Raw genomic sequence first — 17,272 nt, 5'->3', positions numbered from 1 at the left:
ATGTGCAGCACACACACACAGATAATTGAAAATGGGTTACTCTCAGACCCTTGGTGCATACAGATAACACTAACAGTAGAACATAAATACAGATAGATACAGATTAAATATAAAAATACAACTATACAAATATACAAGTAAGGTAAAATGTAAAAAAGGTAAAAAAATATATATAAAGCAGCACAAGGCACATGGCAGATAGAGTGCAAACCAGTGAAGTAAACAACAGTGCAGATATAATGATTTGTAGTGCAAAAGAGCTTATTCAGACTGATTAAAGTGCCAGTGTGTGTGTGTATTTGGGAGGGGGGAGTGGGAGAGTCCGTCAGAGGGTCAGAGTTCAGTGGTGCGTGGGGCAAAAGAGGGGAGGGGGGGCAAGGTCGGGAGGGAGTTCAGCTTAATTATAAATGTAATTACAGAAATTAATTACAGATGTAATAACATGCAGGTATTTTTAAAATATAAGTACAATGTAAAAACACATATCTACACAATAAGTGCATTGTACCAAATTATTAATTTAAATGTAAGTACATAGTAGTTAAGGCCACTTAATATAAAGTGGGTCAACATTGTTTAACACATTTAAGTTTATTCACAAAGTTCAGAGGATGTCGTTTGCACTGATATTGAGCAAAACTTTGTTCTGCTTTTTAGTAAACAAGTGAGAATGAGGGTATGTCTACTACAGGGGTCTCGAGCTCTAACCCTAATCAAACACACCTGAGCATGGTCTTCAGGATCGTTAGACAATCACAGGTAGCTGAGTTTGATCAGGGTTGGAGCTCAACTCTGCAGCACATTGGCCCTCAAGGACAAGATTTGAGGAAGCCTGCTCTACATATTAGTCACAGATCTCACAAATTCAGACATTATTCTACATAAACTGACAGCTGTGACGTCGATGTAGCTGCACATTTCTCATTCATGTGACTTGAATAGTCCAACAGAACAGTTTGAATGGAATCTTTTTTTTTATGTAGATGTTTTATAACAAAAATGACTGCTCCTCTGCTGCGGCAATGAAGCAGCAAGTAGCCCTTCGGCACCCTTAATCTAACGGCCATCTGAATTATGCAGAACGACATTTTTAATTCATCTATTTGAAAAATGTGCCATTACTGTAAAATAATGACGGGCAAATCAGTTCTCAGAGATTCCCTATAGAACAAATAGTTATAGAAAGGGTTAAAAAATATATATTCACAGATGACTGCTATTCTAATAGTGTTACACTATTTGTTAATAGTTTATATTCTAATAGTGTTACACTATTTGTTAATAGTTTATCACATACCAACACAAAGTAGATCATGGCAAGCAATCAGAAAGCGAAGCAGTTTTTTCCTTTCACTTAGCATTTACAAATATGTATTACTATATAGATATATATTTTTAAAAAGTATCTAAAACATCACAATGGTCATTACTCTCGTCCTCAAAGACAGAGTTACAGTTTTACCAAATTGTGAACATTATTTTTATGATTGGCTGAGCTGCGTTTCAAATCAAGATACTTGTTTATAGAACCGTCGTATGAAAGCATAAATATCACTCCCAATAGTGCCCCTGCTATGAACACCAGTGTGATTGTATTTACCTGCACACTCATGCTGCATATAGATCACGTCGCTTTGATATGAAAATATAGAGATTTAGAGACAAACACAGGCAAAACTGGCAAGGGTTTCCTATTCATCTTCAACCCCAGGACGAGTTGAGCAAACCTCATCTAATACTCAAACTCTCCCATGAAGACATCTCGTCTTCACAGCCCTGCTCATCTACAAGCTCTCAATAATAAAGACACATGATGTGAGCATACAAAGGTACTTTATTTGGGTGAATGTACAGTTGCAGCACACGCTGTTTAGCGGTAACGGTGCAGCTGCAGGGTGTTGCGTCTCTTCCAGGCCGCGTGCCGAGAGCCGCCGATGGTGAGGTGGAACTTGTGGCCCTTGCCCAAACCACGGCTCTTCTTGCCTGCTGACGTGAGCCCGCGCATTTCCCTGTGCTTGTGCACAGCCTTGGTGATCCACTGCGTGTCGGGGTTGCGTCTGACGGCTTTGTGGAAGGTGTCGATGAGGATCACTTCGAAGAACTTGTATGTGGAGTCTTCCCCCACCCAGTAAGAGCTGAGCACCCGCAGACCTCCACAGTGACGGCCCGCACGCTCCTGAAAACACACGAGCAGCAGAGACGTCAGAGAAGAAGCGCATGACCCTCAACGGACAGAACAAGATTCAGAACACAAAGCCTGAATAAATGCATGCATCACTGGTTCCATTTATGAACATGCATGAGACCATTCATTAGGTGCAGGTGAGAAACTTCACCTAAAGTTGTGTAAACTGAAGCCATAACTAATGGTCAAAATACAATACAAGTTCACATAATAATGCAAGACTAATGGTGACATCTGAATACAGCGAAACAGAGCTGTGTATTGAGAAGAGGGTTGCAAAAATGTGGAAAGTTTCCAGTAAATTTCGGAAACATTCCAGGATTTTTTGGAATATTCCAGGGATTTTTGGGAAGTTTCTTGGGAAGAGTTTTCCCAGGCAATCCAGTTCCAGAGGCAAATGTATATATAATCGTTTTTTTGCCAGGAAAGATAAACATTACCCATGATTATGCAAAGAAATCTCCACCAATCAGAAAAAAAGCAGTGAGCAAAATGAGCCAAAAGAACTTTGTGATTTACATGGATATCAATACGGTACGATACTTGCAAAAAAGCATCCTATCTTACAACATCTTTAAATCAATTTGAAATAAATAGCTTTTAATGCCATGCTTCATGGGATTGTAGTTTTTTTTTTTCCTTTAAAGTGTTAAGTCTCGTAACTTTGTCTTTTTGTCAGATTTTTAAATACTTTTCCGCTTCAAATCAAGTTTGTAATGCAACCTTGTAGCTGGTTGGTTTGATTCTCTTTAGTGAAGACTTTTTTCCAATACCTATAACAAAAACAAGTGGGAAAAATACTTCTGGAAGCAAAGCTGCTGAAAAAGTGAATGTGCATTGCTGCACTATGACAGGACAGAGGGTGTTTGTTCAGACAGAGTTGTTGCTCGACTCTAAAGTACCTGTACTCGGACACTAATATGACGCAGTAATCCTGTCTCAATGGACAAATACATTTCAATCGATTGAGGCCTTTTAAACAGATTAGGTGCTTATTCACTAAAATCAGTTCCAGTGTAGATGCGTCCATTATTGACATGGATTACAGGTCACAAAATCCATAATTATGTCAAAATAACCATAAATCCCTGAACACCCTTTCGGATAAACGTGTGCATATGCTTTTTAAAAGGGCCCACATACATTTAAAACCTGAGAGCGGAGTATGCATAGCATTGTCCATCACTTTCACTGAACGAAGTCGCAAGATGTCAGTGCGTCTAACAGCAGATCGCCTCTCAGGCTGCTCACATACCTCGGCTACGGACTGCAGGCTGCGTGCAAACTTGATCTGGTTGATGCCGTGGTGCACGGGTTTGCCGTAGGTGGCACCTTTAGGCACGGGGCGCTTGCGGCCTCCACGGCGCACACGTATGCGGTAGATGACGTAGCCTGTTTGGACGAAAGCACAGAGCTAAGACGCACAGTCTCAAGACAACAGAGACAATCTTCAATTGAGTATCAGCGAAACGTGACGCTTCACTCATTTGGATCAAAAACACTGCTCAGCCAGTAAAGCACCAGACACTCACCCTGCTTGGCCTTGTATCCCAGCCGGCGGGCTTTATCGGGTCTGGTGGGCCTCGGGGCCCGGTGAAGGCCCGACAGCTGACGGTACTGCCAGCACCGCACGCGCAGCAGAAACCTCATCACATCCGACTGCTTCTTCCTCCAGAGCTCCTGCATGTACTTGTACGCTCCCATGGTGCCTCACCTGCAGCACCAAAAGTCAGGTTAACGACCACGCCGGGAAAACACTGCAATACGAGTCATATGCGTTTTGATAGTTGGCATGATGCAGCCTCTAAAACTGTTATAAAACGGAGAGTTCCGGTGCTTGATTCTGATTGGCTGAGCCGTGTTCAAAGCTGTTGTAAATTACACTACAAACATACACCTGTTTACTTCTGTGTGTTGCTCGGCAACCACTTTGTTGGAACCACAACTTTTTCTGAGGAGCTACATTGTTTGGTGGAAGAATACGGTTTTTATTAATATCATTACACTTTATTTGCTCCGTTTTATTCTGTGAAACCTTACTACGTATATGGAATAACCATTTTATTTATAACAGCTAAGGGGCGTTCACGTCGTGCCTAAAACCCCCTTCAGCTGTTATAAATTCACTGTAAACCACGGCTTCACGGGGATTATTGCGTTAATAAACTGCATTTTACTCACTGCTTTATGACCATACTTCAGTCTTAATTGAGACTACATAGAACTTTTACATTTTTAATACTACAAATTACTATTTTTTTTTTTTAAAGGCGGCAAAAAAATTAAGAAACACTTTATGCACTTCATCGTAAACGGCCAGAAACATTTTAACTCAAATCTTGATGTCTGAAGAGCTTTTATCAACCATAAACCAGCAAGTGTGTATGAATTAATGTTATCATGAGTAAGAGCTATCTGATATCTCAGTCAACAGATACAAAACAGCTGCTTCAGGGGGGATTATATAATAATAATAATAATAATAATGCAGTGTAATATCTGCCCAACATGGCAACTGCAGTCACAACACCTGCACTCTTCAGCCACGGGCAGTGATTTAAATAACCTTTATAAATATAACTCCTGAAAATGACATTTGACAATGTAACGTTTAACTCAGTTTTAACAGAAACGGAAGAAACCGTGCATGACGCCAGCGACCCTCGTCTCCACAAACCGCTTGAAAACCAGCGCGCCACATCATTATGGCGGGAAATGAGCGTCAGAGCGTAAGCCTCAGATATTCCGCACACAACACACGAACTGTGTGACTCGGATGATATTAAACGCATTCAGATTTTTGATGGATTCTACATTCAGAAAAATGAGAGTCTCGCTTACTTGATGGCGTACTAACCGGAAAGAGAGAGAAAAGTTACCCATAATGCTTTATGAGGCCGTTCCATCGTGTTTCCGGCTCCGTTGTTAAAGATTTCTGGGAAATGTAGTCATAGCTAGGAATTTGATTTTAACTGAAAGCGTCAAATGTATTTAACCAACTATCTACCCAGCGTTGCAACATGTTTCTGAAATTTCAGACTAAATAGTATGATTTCACTTTTCTCTTATAAACAAGTGTTCAGGAAAAGAAGAAGCAGCGAGGAATCGTCTCCCGGAAGTGACATTAGCTCAAGCACACACTAAAGTCTCATATTGATGATCATCTGATTTATCATTGATCAGATGTTTATTGTTTATCGTCTGTCAGTCCGCGAGGTGAGTTAGTATTTCTCAGTGTGCCTGTGACTGTGATGAATGAATGCATGCTAATATATTCTCTTAACAAACAGCAAACTGAGCTTTACGTGCAGATTATTTCAGCTATATATTCAGATATTTAATGTCATTTTAAACACTTGTAATTGTTATGCACACAGTGGGGTCCAGAATGTCTGGCGCCACAATGAAAATCTGGGATGTGTCTTTTTTATTAATTAAATCGCAAATAAAGAAGCGCTCGCATTGCGAAAGTCGGTTGCGTTACTTGTGATGTGAAATCTTTTGCAAATCTTTTTTTTCTTTCACTGAAAATCAAAATGCGCTTTCTGGAGAGCATGTGCGTCAGGTTTTGCCAATTCATATAATATAAATATAGTATATATTAAACATGATATTACGTCAAGGTTTCCCAAGCTGGGGTTTGTGAAGGGACTTGCAGGGGGTTAATGAAAAGCTAATAATGAATTAAATCATAAAAATGTTAAATTAAAAATTAAAATCTATCAAAAAAAAAAAAAAAACTTACTGAGACAATGAAATATTTTGTTTGTCATGTGACCATTAACCAGCCAGAGACCCTTGAACATGCAGATGTGTTACTTGTTTATTAAAATATTTATTTTAAAATCTCAGGTGTACTTCAAGTAAATATATTAGGTGAAAGATGACAACAAAAAGTTTGTGAATCTGTGCATTTTAATGTGTTTGAAAGACAAAAGCCTTCCAAAGACGTAAGTAACACACGCTTAAATAACCTACAGAGTGATAATTCAAATAAAAATGAATGTGTTGAAATGTCGAGAAAACACTTGTTAAAACTGAAATGATTTCTGTAAATCCAGTGCTCAAATGCTGTGGCCTCTGGTTTCTGTGTAACCTGAGCAGTGACTGATCTCTGTGTGGATGTCCACAAAACTGGAAGACTTCTGAATCTATATATATTTTACAAAGGAACATTCAAAAGATGAAAAAGAGGAATTAGGGAGAATCAATAAATTATGAATAATATGTGTGAATAATATGCAATCAATAAAAAAGTAACTGTAGTCTGATTACAAGTATTTTAACATGTAGTTTACTCTGATTACAAGTACTTTATTTTTGGAATCTGATTACATGTAATCAGTTACTGCCCAGCTCGGCATGTTTGTTACACGACTGCTCTTCTGCTTGGTTCTGGCCGCTGTGCTGTGCTGTGATGTGTTGTGTGTTTGTTCCAGCAGTGATTATGGGGAAGGGGTGTAAGGTGGTGGTTTGTGGGATGGCGTCTGTGGGGAAAACAGCCATCCTGGAGCAGTTACTGTACGCCTCTCACACTGTAGGTATGTGTGAGGATCAGTCCTTATATGGAAATATGAAATATGATTTAAAATAACACTTTTCTATTTGAATATACCTTAAAATGTCATTTATTTCTGTGATGCGCAGCTGAATTTTCAGCATCATTACTCCAGTCTTCAGTGTCACATGATCTTCAGAAATTATTCTAATATTCTGATTTATTATCAATGTTGGAAACAGTTGTGCTGCTTAATATTCTTTTGGAGCCTGTGATAGTTTTTCAGGATTCTTTGATGAATAAAACGTCGAAAAGAACAGCATTTATTTAAAATAGAAATATTATGTAACAATATACGCTGTCATTTGAAAGTTTGGGGTCAGTAATTTTATTCTTTCTTTTTTTGAAAGAAATGTATACTTTTATTCAGCAAGGATGCATGTGTTAAATTGAAAAAGAGGTAGTAAAGACTTATATTGATAGAAAAGATTTCTATTTTTGAATAAATGCTGTTCTTTTTAACTTTATATTCATCAAAGAATCCTGAAAAATATCAAATATTAAGCAGCACATCAGTTTCCAGCACTGATAATAAATCAGCGTCATATAATGATTTCTGAAGATCATGCGACACTGAAGACTGGAGTAATGATGCTGAAAATGCAGCTTTAACTTCACAGCAATAAATTATATTTTAAAGTATATTAAAATAGAAAACCATTATATTAAATTGTAATAATATTTCACAACATTGCTGTTTTATCTGTATTTTTGATCAAATAAATGCAGCCTTCATGAGCAGAAGAGACTTCTTTAAAACACATTAAAAATCGTACCGATCCCTAACTTTTCAATGGCAGTGTATATATATATATATATATATATATATATATATTACTTTTCACACTTGCATAACTAACACTCTAGCAATAAGAAATGCATTACTTTTAAAGACATCATAATAAGAGTTAGTGGTGAATTAGATATGTAAAAATCAGCATGAGTTCTTACTAACTTATAGACCGACTGAATCAAGCTCACTGAGCATTATAGATAGACTCATAATAAAATACAAAAAGGCCAAAATAGAATAGAAATGCTGTGGAGTATTCTAACAATTACACTGCATTTAGCTCAATTATACTATACTTCACTTCTGAAAGACTGTGGCTTTATTTGCTGCTCTTTACTCTTAATGCTGCGTTCTCGCGCTCCCATTTCTTTGTTGTAATTATTGCATTATTCATCATTAGATGTTATTAAATATTGAGATGCATGCATTAATTATAGGCTCTTACAATATTTCTATGTTTGTAGGCACATAATCAATCTAACATTTTGATCAAATATTACAAACATTACAATTGGTACTACATTTGTAGTATATTGAATATTCGTTTGGTTATTTGTTAAAAATAAATGATTGTTTGTCAGTTAATAGACTGCATAAATGCATATGAATGCATTGTATGCCTTTTCAACACGTGCATTGGAGAGTTATACGTCCAGAATGTATGGGTCATGCATTTGTTACTCAGACAGTCACATAATGAATGCTCAGTCATGATGAAGAACGTCTGTCCCGTGTCAGGTGCAGAAACGAGCGACACTCAGGAGGACATATACGTGGCGTCTGTGGAGACGGACCGCGGCGTGAGGGAGCAGTTACGCCTCTACGACACAAGAGGGCTGCGGGAGGGCCTGGACTTACCCAAACACTTCTTCTCAGTGGCGGACGGCTTCGTGCTGGTCTACAGCGTCGACAGCCTGGAGTCCTTCAGAAGAGTCGAGCTCTTGAAGAAGGAGATAGACAAGTCCAGAGACAAAAAAGAGGCATGAAAGATATATATTTCAGCATCATTTCTCTCCAGTCTTCAGTGTCACAGGATCCTTCAGAAATCACTCTAATATGCTGAATATGTTCTGATTATTATCAATGTCTTATGGTATTTATGTTATAATATATGAAAACAGTTGTGCTGCTTCATATTTATGCAGAAACCATGATATACTGCCATTCGAATGTTTGGTGTGTGTGTGTTTTTAGTAGAAATTAATATTTCTATTCAGCAAATACGCATTAAATTGATCAAAAGTGAGAGTAAAAACATTTATAATGTTACAAAAGATTTCTATTTCGAATAAAAGCTGTTCTTTTGGAACTTTCTATTCGTCAAAGTATCCAGAAAAGAAAAAATTCCACAAAATACTAAGCAGCAAAAATTGTTTTTAATATCGATAATAACTGAGTACCAATAAGCAACAAATCAGCATATTAGAATGATTTCTGAAGGATTGTGATATATATACATATTCCAATTCCAGATTTCATAATATTGCTGTTTTACTGTATTGTTGATCAGCTAAATGCAGCCTTAAGAGACTTCATTAAAAACATTTAAGAATCATAATGTTTCCAAACTTTTGACAAGTACTGTATATAGATAGATAATATGCCATTTTAAAAAATAAAATACATCTGATTTAAAATAAATAGGAGTGGCAAACATTGTCCAATAATGAATTTCTGGTGAAACTGGTGGAGATGTTGTCACGCTGACTCTGTGTGTGTGTGTGTGTGTGTGTGTGTCTGTGTGTGCGTGCGTGTCTGTGTGTGTGTGTGTGTGTGTGTGTGTGTGTCTGTGTTTGTGTGTCTGTCTGTCTGTGTGTGTGTGTGTCTGTAAGTGTGTCTGTCTCTGTGTGTGTGTGTGTGTGTGCGTGTCTCTGTGTGTGCGTGTGTGTGGGTCTGTCTGTAAGTGTGTGGCTGTGTGTGTGTGTCTGTCTGTAAGTGTGTGGCTGTGTGTCTGTGTGTGTGTGCGTGTGTGTGTGTCTCTGTGTGTGTGCAGGTGATGGTGATGGTGCTGGGGAATAAGTGTGACCTGCGCGAGCGGAGGCAGGTGGATCAGGACGCGGCTCAGCAGTGGGCTCGCGGCGAGAAGCTCAAACTCTGGGAGGTGACGGTCACAGACAGAAGCTCTTTGATCGAGCCCTTCACCAGCCTCACCAGCCGCCTCACTCAGCCGCAGAGCAAGTCTGCCTTCCCTCTGCCCGGCCGCAAGAGCAAGGGCACCCCGTCCAGCGACATCTGAGCAGCTCACACTACCACACATCAGCACTCTAGACTTCTCTCTGGTACTGTAGAAGATTAAGGGCTTCTAGTGAAAGAGGTTAGCTAGGACTAGATCTATTTACACTCAGAAATACAAGCACTAATCTTTTTGTAGTTGTTGTATTTGTGTGCACTGATGGAAAATAGCAGAACATATAAATGCAGGGCACTCATAGAGGTACTGCTGCATCACTGGGCTCGGCTTACTATAGCCAGTCAATCACAGAAGTTGAGAATTCGTTGCTTTAGTTGCTGCAGTGAATTGAAAATGACTAGTCAGACAAATCTCATGCAAACGTTGTTTAAACACTAAAATGAATCGGAAGAATAAGAACTTATTTTTGGACTGTTAAGATGTTTTTAGACCATTAAAAACTGTATTCTGAAACTCTAAAGCAAAAGATTTCATTCTCATTAGCACAGTTCTTCCAGATTTAACACCTGAGTTTTTGTAACTATCATTATTCTCATTTATGGTTCTGTTAATTCAATACTGTATTTTACAATTTAAATATATTATATAATTATATATTATATCTATTTTACATTATAGGCTTCATTTATTTATGCAAATATAATTTATGTGTTTTCTAAATTAATTAAATGTATTTTGGGATGGAATATGTTAGGGGTGTGAATCTTCACTGGCTTCATGATTCAATTACGATTATCATGTCAACGATTCGATTCAATTTCGATATTGCACCCTCAGTTTTAAATTTTACTGCACATGGCTACATTTTCAAATACATTTTATATTAAATTTATTTTACGCATTTTTATTAAATTATATAAGCAGGCTACTTTTTAAAAATAATTACAAATGAATAATAAATCAAAAAATAATTTAACCAACTAAATATAGCTTCAAAACATACAAGCAAATATAAAGTAATAAAGGGGAAAAAAGACAATTACAAGTGATAAACAGTATCTGAGAGTGCTTTAAATATCTGAAAGTTTACAGACAATCATAGTTTACATTTACATTTAGTCATTTAGCAGACACTTTTATCCAAAGCGACTTACAAATGAGGACAATAGAAGCAATCAAAATCAACAAAAGAGCAATAATATACAAGTGCTATAACAAGTCTCAGTTAGCTTAACGCAGTACATGAAGCAAGGTTTTTTTTAAAATCATATAATAAATAAAAAGAAAACAGAATAGAAAAAGAATAGAGCAAGCTAGTGTTAGAGGCCTTTTTTGCTTTTGTTAATTGTATAATAAATAAAAAGAAATCAAATAGATAGAATACAAAAAGAATAGAGAAGCAAGTGTTAGTTTTTTTTTAAAGAAAACAAGCAGTTAGTACATTAAAATAGAGTGCAAGTCTAAAAGGGGCAAGTTTTTTTTGTTTTTTTTATGAAGAATAGAATTAGAATAGAGAGTGCTAGAGTTAGAGGGTCAAATAAAGATGGAAGAGATGTGTTTTTAGCCGATTCTTGAAGATGGCCGGTTTCAATTTAAAATAAAGGTAGAAAATTGGGGTTGGTGAGAATCGGGAATTGGTTGACTGAAAAACCCAGATTTGAACATTCCTATATTCTAATGAAGCAGTCACATTTATTTTACTTGAATATTTTGGCCTTTTTAAAATCTCAAGGGGGGACTTAAAAATGTGTTGTTTTGTTGTGTGTGTATGTGTGTGTGTGTGTAATTACATTTTTCTTAATAACTTTCTTTTTACAGACCTGCATTGTGCAGAGCCAGTGGTTTGTTTGTAGGCAAACATTAATGCCTTGAATTTAATGCGAGCAGCTATTGGTAGCCAGTGCAAATTGATGAACAGAGGTGTGACGTGCATTCTTTTCGGCTCGTTTTAATCTAATCTAAAATAAATCTTACAAACCACTGGCGTGCGGTTCCTGAGATGCCATTTGCCATTAGGGTTGACAGGAGCTTCTGGTGCTTAACCGTGTCAAAAGCAGCGGACAGATCCAGTAAGATAAGTATTGAAGATTTGGAAGCCGCTCTTGCCAGTCTTAGGGCTTCAACAACTTAGAGCAAGGCAGTCTCGGTCGAATGTCCACTTCTGAAGCCAGATTGGTTGCTGTCCAGGAGGATGCGATGCGCATGTGTCTCTCTGTGCTGTGCAGTGAATGCTGCTGCGACTCTCTCCAGCGCGTGCACGTGCCATACGCGGGGAAAAAACAAGCTCAGAAGAATCCATTCCAAAATGTTTAGAATCGATTGAGCATCATGATGCAGCGGAGAATTGATTTTTTCTCCCACCCCTAGAATATGGCTCGGACATGAGAAACACCAGTTGGACCAGTTGCATGCATTTAAAATATCATATAATGGTACAGTATAAAGAAAACGGACGATTTCAGTGCTTCTTCTGTTCTTCAGATGTGAACTTCAGTCCGGCATGAAGTGCTTTAAGATGTCAGTTCATAAAAATATGGCAACATTAGGTTGTTAAAGTCATATGGTGTGTATGATGATGTCTTCCAGCATTATTTCCAAAACTAACTCAGCTGTTCTTGAATTTCGTCTCAAAGCTATAATCATATAGTCCTGAGATGAAGCCTGTAGCTGTGTTTGTGCAGAGCACAGGAAAACTCAGTAGAGGAGAATTCCAGTAGTTATCAATGGACATTTGTGAAATCCTTGTCTTAGTAACCCGTTCTAATTGAAATGAAAGCTACTTAAAGACATATTGTGTATTATTCACCATGCAACGAGGCAATTCAACCAAATAAATGCTTACTGACTGGATGGACTGTTGACTTTTTATTTCTGTTCGTCGCTGTCAATAAGACAGATGTGATTACCATTACAATAATACACCTGTAAACTGCTGTAATATTGGCCAAGAGTCGTCTGTAAGGTAAGATTAATAAACAACATGTGCTATAATCTTTTCATCGTCCTATTCAACATAATCCTAAATCACCAATTTGGAAGTTTTGTCACAAATCTCGACATTTCATAATCAAAAGAAATCAGCCTACATTTTTCATAAAGCAAATTAAGCCTATTTTAGGACCACTGACTGCATCATGAATCTGAATGCTTGCACTGAAAGATACTGCACGACTCTGTACAACAACGTCAACTTTAATATTGGTGGGGAAAATACATACATGGAACAATCTTGCTTTAGGCTCATGCTGTGACTTCATTTGACAAATAAAACCAATTTACAACAGGAAGGCAAAGAAAACACACATTAAGATCCATTTTTGTCAAATCATGATGCTACTTGAGCCAAGGGGGGAAAAAATGCAGGGAAAGAAAACAATTGAAATGGGAATTTAAATTCCATCATAAAATCCACCCTCTATCTCTACCCTATGGATGCCCATCCCCCCATTTCCTCTTACAGCTCCTCCCCATCCCATCCCCGCTGGTGTCCGGCAGGCAGTGGCGCTCTGCGGCCGGAGGAAACTATGTGGCGTAGCGTTTGGTCCACTGTTTGGCTATCCTGTCGTGCTCTGGTCTGTTGGTTGTGTACTGCGTGGCGATGCTTCCTACCAGAGGATCAGCTGCAGAAGAAGACACACGTTTCACCAGGTTAAAAACACCTCCTGTGCTCTAAAACTCAGTACACTGGATGCACTGATAGCACATTTCACACATGCCATTACTTTCAGTTTTACTTTAAATTGGTTTAGGCTTGCAGTTTTTTTAATGAATAATGTTTATAACGAATGCCAGGATGACTTGTTTGTTTTATGCTTGTATTTTTCATTGCTGTTCTGTTCGGTTACATTTAAAGCATTTGCTGTGGAGTGAGCTGAACTATCAATACATATTTGATAATGTTTGTAAACATTTTATTTACTAGTATTTTACATTATTTCTGAATATAATAAAATGTGACTTACACCGCTGTGATTTATTTATTTTGTTCTCTCAACAAATTTGACCCGGTGTGGCACATAAATACAGTAAGCACATGCATTCAGGGCTCAGGTTGCGACAAAGTCTTTGTTTGGCCTTTTTTTTCCAAAACGAACTTTTTGCCAGACCTGCCATTGGCCAGTGACTTTAGGAAATTTACCGGCCAGAAATATTTTTTACCAGCCATGGGAAAAAAAACAGGCAGTTATGACACCAAAATTTTAGATAATAGCAAAAAAATCACAATCCTTGATTCCAGTTTTGATACCTGCTAAAACTACTATCTTAACCAATAAAAATGTAATAGGCTACATTTTTAAAGACTAGTAAATAGTCAGTTGTAAAATAAGAGCAAATCAAATTACAAGCAATTGCACAAAATAGCCTACTATACAACAAAGATACAAATAGAAAGATTGCACAATAGTGCATTTCAGGCAGGTCTAACATTGATTTTCAGGTAGCCTACAGAAATGTAATAAATTATGCTAATCAAATAACACTATAGTCTTTATATCTTTTTTAAAGTTCAAGTTTTTCTTTGTCCTATTTTCTTTGATTAACATTAAAAACGCAGACAACAGCAGGATTATTGGAATTCTGTGTCTATCACTTTAACACCGCGTCTACACTGCAGCAGCTTGAAGTTGTCAACACTGGATGCGACAAAGCAGCCGTTGCTTGGACTATTTCAGAAATAGAACGGAGAATCTGTTTACTTTCGGGGATTTGTTGTGTCGCGCCGCGCCACATCCTGTGTAGACAATATCACTGATTATAATGGGTTCTATTGTCTTGTGACACATTGCGTCGTGCGCGGTTCGTGTTCGGTTTCTTTCTCAGCTGTTCATGTTCACTTAAGAACCAACTACTTTACTAGGATACTCACAGAGACGGTCATTTTTGACAATTTTGTGTGAATTTGTCCGTTCAAGAGCAGGAAGGAAGCAGAGATCAAGACGCGGCTTTCAGGCCGGGGCTTCGGATGTTTAAACTTCCCACTCAGCGCGAGTAACGCGTCTCCTTTCATGTGTTCTAGCTCTTGAATATTTACATTGCAAAGGCTTAAACTTTTGTGACGAAGCAGCACTGACCTGTTAACTGTACGGAGCGTCGTTCACATTTGTTCACGTTTATGTTCTCACAACAGAATTTATAAAAATGTTACCGGCCATCTGGCGACTGACACAGTTTCATATACTCGCCAAAGCCGATTTTTACTCGCATTTGGCGCTTGGCGAGTGTTAATTTTAGGCCCTGCTTATAAGGAAAGGTGAAATCAAGCAGCTCAGACATGAGATGAACAGAAAGATGTGTGCAGTTTCATACATGAGCATGAAGCGGCTGTATCGATGCCCACACCTGTAACTGCTCTGCTGTCGTCTCGGTCAAACAGGTGGAGCTCCAGCATACTGACAAACACTGGAGCTCCAGCCTACGACCAGCTAACAAGCGCCTGCCAGCTCTATCAGCCAACATCTCCTCAGCCGAGCCGAGCCGGTGTCTTACCAGGGTTACAGTCTGTGAGGAGAGAGCAGATGGACAGCAGCACTTTGGAGACGGTGAGCGCCGGGCTCCAGTTGTCCTTCAGGATGTCCAGACAGATCACACCCTGACTGTTGATGTTGCAGTGGTAGATTCTCGTGCGAAACGTCACCTGAACACATCAGAACAGCACAACAGACTCTCTTAAGAATAAGCCCTTGTGTCCTTTAATAACTGATCGCTCTTTACTCATTTAGTCCTAAACCAGAGGCTTTTCTTCTCATGAGGTTTGTACAAACCCTCACTTCCTTCTTTACAGCCCCGTTGAACACCGTAAAGCCTCAGCTCAAGGAATTACAATAGTTGTTTTTTCAACAATTTTATAATTGAATAATTTGGTTGAACGATTTCATAATCTGAAAGATGAGGAGTCACAACCTAATTTTGAGAGTGAGTCACTCTCCAGTACAGAAAACACAGAACCTGTGTGTGTGTGTGTTTTAACACTTAGCCTAATGACACAAGATACTGAGCGTGTGGTGTAGGTGTGTGTTTCTATGCATTTGACAGCAGCTTCCAGCAAGGCTCATCCAATCAGAATTCAGAGTCAAAACATGATACAAAGCTTCTATACTCACTATCATTAACTGTCACTATAGTTACAAGTATTTCCATCTGCTGTTGTACGAACAAGGGCAATGTATATAACTAGAGATAGCATATGATACAGATATCATATCACAGAAGAATGAACAGTGAAAGCAACAGAAGATTGTGCATTATACCAGGCATAATTAAGCGTGAAAGAACGGAAGGAGACATCTCTTTGCTAAACAAATTCATATTCTTTTTGGTTTCTCTGCTCAAGATTTAAAAATGACAAAAGCGATGAAAACACAAGCATCAATAATCAGTATCAGCGAGTACCAAAAATGAAAGTATCGTTTTTCATAGAAAAAGTGGCATTAGAATGATTAGAATTTAAAACAACTATTGCAATATCTGTTAAAATGCAATTTATTCCTGTTCACTCCAGTCTTCAGTGTCACACGCTCCTTCAGAAATCACTCTAATATGCTGATTTGCTGCTTAAGATTATTATTAGTGTTGAAAAGAGTTGTGCTGCTTCATATCTTTGTGGATACATCTTCAGGACTTTTAAGATGAATAAAAAGTTTAAAAGAACAGCACTTATTTGAAATAGAAATCATTGTAATGTCTTTCCTGTCACTTATGATCAATTTAATGCCTCCTTGCTTAATCAAAAGTATTATGTTTTTTTTATTTTTTATTGTAGTTTGTGAGTAAAGACGGCTGTCCATCCCACACACTAACTGTGACTATCTGAGAGCGAGCTCTGACCTTGGGTGGTTTGAAGGGGTAGTCTGGAGTGAAAGCGATGTCCAGGAAGAACACTCCTCCCTCATACACGGAGCCTGGAGGACCCAGGATAGTGGACCTCCACTCGTAGATGTTGTCTCCTTTAGGACCCGCGCTGAGAACAAAAGCAGAGAGGATTGTTTGCTACGATTTTGTGCCGAGTGGACTAGAAATACATCAGAATAGTGCATACAACTATATCTTTTTAACCCCAGGTGATCTTGTAACTTGAAGAGGTGTTGCTGATCTCACTGATAATAAATTATTTATGAAAGGGTATACAAAGGTTTACTGTTTTGAGTTAGGTTTAGAGTTAAAGGGATAGTGCACCCAAAAAAAGGTTTTCTTCTGCTGTACACAAAAGATATTTTGATATTGTAGTATGGAAAAAAATACTATGGAAGTCAATGGGGACCAGAAACTGGTTACCACCATTCTTCAAAATACCATCTTTTGTGTTCAGCAGAGCAAAGAAGGTTTGGTGCAACTTGAGGGCGAGTAAATGACAGATTTCATATTTGGTTGAACCTTTACATGTTTGGATATTCCTTTAAATTAGTGTTAAATGTGTCTTGAAGTGCTGTTAAGATAATCATCTTACAGCTGAAATGTAAATGACATTCATCTACACACACACAGAGACACACACACACACACAGAGACACGCACACACACAGAGACACGCACACACACAGAGACACACACAGACAGAGACACACACAGACAGACACACACACACACACACACACACACACACACACA

General features: G+C 38.2%; 3 protein-coding genes across 7 annotated transcripts in view; 1 reads left to right on the top strand and 2 right to left on the bottom strand.

The window, feature by feature from the left end:
* Nucleotides 1-1,816: 1,816 nt before the first annotated feature.
* On the bottom strand, nt 1,817-5,092 carry LOC107719843 (60S ribosomal protein L15-like). The gene is made up of 4 exons (XM_016527375.1): nt 5,027-5,092; nt 3,718-3,899; nt 3,441-3,577; nt 1,817-2,176 (listed from the first exon to the last, which is right to left on the bottom strand). The coding sequence occupies exons 2-4, from the start codon at nt 3,887-3,889 to the stop codon at nt 1,871-1,873; spliced, it is 615 nt and encodes a 204-aa protein (XP_016382861.1). The 5' UTR covers nt 3,890-3,899; nt 5,027-5,092; the 3' UTR covers nt 1,817-1,870.
* Nucleotide 5,093: 1 nt separating this feature from the next.
* nkiras1 (NFKB inhibitor interacting Ras-like 1) lies at nt 5,094-10,278 on the top strand. 2 transcript variants are annotated; one of them, XM_016527381.1, is made up of 4 exons: nt 5,094-5,399; nt 6,621-6,726; nt 8,275-8,516; nt 9,530-10,278. In XM_016527381.1, the coding sequence occupies exons 2-4, from the start codon at nt 6,633-6,635 to the stop codon at nt 9,770-9,772; spliced, it is 579 nt and encodes a 192-aa protein (XP_016382867.1). In that variant the 5' UTR covers nt 5,094-5,399; nt 6,621-6,632; the 3' UTR covers nt 9,773-10,278. The 2 variants fall into 2 exon arrangements, with proteins under 2 accessions (XP_016382867.1, XP_016382868.1); XM_016527382.1 differs by having other exon boundaries at nt 5,094-5,401; nt 6,626-6,726.
* A 2,561-nt stretch (nt 10,279-12,839) lies between these two features.
* Nucleotides 12,840-17,272, bottom strand: part of LOC107719845 (ubiquitin-conjugating enzyme E2 E1-like) — a 34,771-nt gene continuing 30,338 nt past the window's right edge. For all 4 annotated transcript variants that reach the window (XM_016527377.1, XM_016527376.1, XM_016527378.1 and 1 more), the window contains 3 exons: nt 16,493-16,625; nt 15,155-15,302; nt 12,840-13,287 (listed from right to left, as the gene is read on the bottom strand). In XM_016527377.1, coding sequence (XP_016382863.1) covers nt 13,190-13,287; nt 15,155-15,302; nt 16,493-16,625 — 379 coding nt within the window. In that variant the 3' untranslated portion in view covers nt 12,840-13,189. The remainder of the gene's footprint in view (nt 13,288-15,154; nt 15,303-16,492; nt 16,626-17,272) is intronic.

This window comes from Sinocyclocheilus rhinocerous, unplaced genomic scaffold (assembly GCF_001515625.1).
Source record: "Sinocyclocheilus rhinocerous isolate Xijiao unplaced genomic scaffold, SAMN03320098_v1.1 scaffold1563, whole genome shotgun sequence".
Taxonomy (NCBI): domain Eukaryota; kingdom Metazoa; phylum Chordata; class Actinopteri; order Cypriniformes; family Cyprinidae; genus Sinocyclocheilus; species Sinocyclocheilus rhinocerous.
This window is presented reverse-complemented; position numbering and strand designations above follow the sequence as displayed.

Coding starts and splice junctions, on each gene's coding strand:
- LOC107719843 (XM_016527375.1), bottom strand. CDS start 3,889: ATGGGAGCGTACAAGTACATGCAGGAGCTCTGGAGGAAGAAGCAGTCG. Junction 3,578..3,717: donor GGGATACAAGGCCAAGCAGG/GTGAGTGTCTGG, acceptor TCGTCCAAACAG/GCTACGTCATCTACCGCATA. Junction 2,177..3,440: donor GCCTGCAGTCCGTAGCCGAG/GTATGTGAGCAG, acceptor GTGTGTTTTCAG/GAGCGTGCGGGCCGTCACTG.
- nkiras1 (XM_016527381.1), top strand. CDS start 6,633: ATGGGGAAGGGGTGTAAGGTGGTGGTTTGTGGGATGGCGTCTGTGGGG. Junction 6,727..8,274: donor GTACGCCTCTCACACTGTAG/GTATGTGTGAGG, acceptor GTCCCGTGTCAG/GTGCAGAAACGAGCGACACT. Junction 8,517..9,529: donor AGTCCAGAGACAAAAAAGAG/GCATGAAAGATA, acceptor GTGTGTGTGCAG/GTGATGGTGATGGTGCTGGG.